We start from the raw sequence: 2,500 nt of genomic DNA on the forward strand, positions 1-2,500 counted from the left end.
TTTGTGAATTATAATATCATGTTGTGTATTGAATTTTCGAGCTTAAGGTTCAAATGTGATATGGGAGACGTTTTTTAGTATTGCTCTGTAAGCAGGAAGGGTATCAATATTTATTTGCTTTTTCATCAATATTTGTTTTGCATGAAGCAAGCTAACAGAATCTGTACCTTGCTGAGTTCGCATTTGTTAGCGTTAATAGTATTTTCGGTCAGATGTTTCTGTTTTTTATGAGGGGTTTATTGTTTTGGTCTCCCATCCCAACACTAACCCGCGGCGAAACAGGGCTTGACTTCAGTGAAGTTTAGTATTACTAAGTTTTTGGATGCTCATAGGGCACACTTGTGGTGAAAAGAAGTTGTGAGGGAACTTTAAAACTATCAACATGTCAGCCCAGAAGCCAATGTTTCTCGCTTCTCTTTTATTTGTTATTCTTCAGAGACTGGAATGCTGTATTTCAATACCACACAATTCAGTGCCTTCTGATTTTCTGTAGCACGTACCACAGGCAAGCCAGTGTATGCTTCACAGAAGCATCTAGTTTGAATTAAAAATGAGCGAGGAAATTAATCGAAGCGTGGAAAGTGATCTTTTTGACTATTGTGACAGCACTTCCTCGGTCGAATATATTTTAGCGTTTGCTCATGCATTGGACGAAACATATGCTGAAAAAAAAAAAAGTCCATTAGACGACTTCAATTCAAAAGGCAGCACGCGAAGGCCAAATTTTTCACGATAGAGAACTATAGATCCACGTTTACACTAACGGCAAACGGTAAGAATCTAACATTTGCCGTCTGCCTTACAGCCCTTCGACAACAATGCGACATTGTCTTTATTTGTTGTGAATGGGAAATATTTTTCTATGTTTCTGTTAGATGTTTTTAAGGATTAGAAGAAAAGGGAGCGAAATCAAAATTAAAATTTGCCGTTTGCATTTTCCGTAAACGTGGTTCTAAATCTATTTAATGTCCGAGATAGAAAGCTTCTTGCGACTTAAAAAAACTGAGGCCTCATACGAATCACTAACTCTTTTGTAAAAGGATGTTTTTCCTCGCCTATAAAATTAGGATAGTTAGATATTCTTCTTTAACGTTAATATTACAACACAGGCGTTTTTGAAATGTACTTTAATTTTGATTACACTGTCATGGTTGCACGAACTTGTAATATGCAGGCCTTCATTTGTTGCTTTCATGATATTAGAGGCTTCCTTCTTACGGCATGGAAAAGAACAATCATTTATTTATTAGTAGCAAATGAAGCAAAAGAGAGCGACTCTTTCTTTGTAAGAAAACTTTTCCTCCATTTGTTGGAGAAATGATTGCTGACTTAGTTGTTACTTAATATCTATTTTCAACATTGTAATGGCAAGGTATTGAACGTGGATAAATATGTTTAAGTTAGTGAGTTTGCTCCATGAGCTGGAGCCCGGGTAATTTTTGATGTTTTTGTGAATGTATCACTATGATTCATGCGCAATTTAATCTATCCAGTACAGTGACTGGGTAAAAATTAGTTCTTTTTTGGGTGTGTGTGTGTGTGTCATAATGGCCACCAACTTTTTGGAATTGGCTACCACTTTAATATATTTAGGAGCCAAGTGGCTACCGGGAAAAAAAGTTAATTTTACGCCCTGGCAATTAAAAACCATGTTGCAGATGAGTCTTATCTTCAGAGTGTTTTAGTACATATTTTTTTTAAAAAATTGTTTTTACTGTTTGCTTAGGGAGATATTTTGATGAAATCTCTCAAGACACTGGAAAATACTGCTTTGGGATAGACGACACCTTAAAGGTTTTTCTTTCATAAATTATGTAGTGTAAAATAAATTATGTCAAATTTAGAAATGTGTGTAATTACAATGATGGCTATGATTATAATTATTAATTTGTTGTTTTTGTGAAGACTGTGCTCCTATTAAATCTTGAAATTTTTGCCAGGATTGCATTTTAATGTTATGAAATGTGCCAACTTCTATGAGGCAAATGAAATGTGGATTGTAGATTCAAAGAATTAAAGATGCACTTCATGTTACTTTCAATTCGTTATATTTCGGTTTATTGTGGGTAAAAAGAAGCTCACAAGATTGACAGTCTCCCACCAGCAGAAAGTGTCTCCTTAGTATAGCTTAGTTAGTGGCTCAGTTTATAATATTATTTAGGGTGAGACGAAATTCCTAGGATCAGCTCGCCCTTTGGGCAAGCGTCATTTTATCTTACAAGCCCAAGTCTCTGAGGAGCTAGCCCAAAAAGATTTGTATTCTCTCTTTTCCTCTCTCTCTCTCTCACTGTCTGCTAACCACTGATGTCTGCGCAAAATTTGTACTTGTATTCAAATGATGCTTGCCCGTCAGGCAAGAAATTGCTAGCCCAAAACGTCTTTCCACTAGCCTGGGCTATCAGGTATCAGAGTTCACACATGTAGTTTCAAATCCGCTTTGTCAAAGGCATTGACTCCTGTCAAACCACTCCCCAATGATGAGTCAAATTGTCAGGCATTA

General features: G+C 36.2%; 1 protein-coding gene across 1 annotated transcript in view; it reads left to right on the top strand.

Annotated features, from left to right (window-relative positions):
- Window positions 1–2,500, top strand: part of LOC138043896 (eukaryotic peptide chain release factor subunit 1) — an 18,498-nt gene that overhangs the window by 10,336 nt on the left and 5,662 nt on the right. The window contains exon 10 of the mRNA XM_068890409.1: window positions 1,727–1,794. Coding sequence (XP_068746510.1) covers window positions 1,727–1,794 — 68 coding nt within the window. The remainder of the gene's footprint in view (window positions 1–1,726; window positions 1,795–2,500) is intronic.

The sequence above is a fragment of the Montipora capricornis genome, chromosome 3, assembly GCF_036669925.1.
Source record: "Montipora capricornis isolate CH-2021 chromosome 3, ASM3666992v2, whole genome shotgun sequence".
In the NCBI taxonomy this organism is placed as follows: Eukaryota; Metazoa; Cnidaria; class Anthozoa; order Scleractinia; family Acroporidae; genus Montipora; species Montipora capricornis.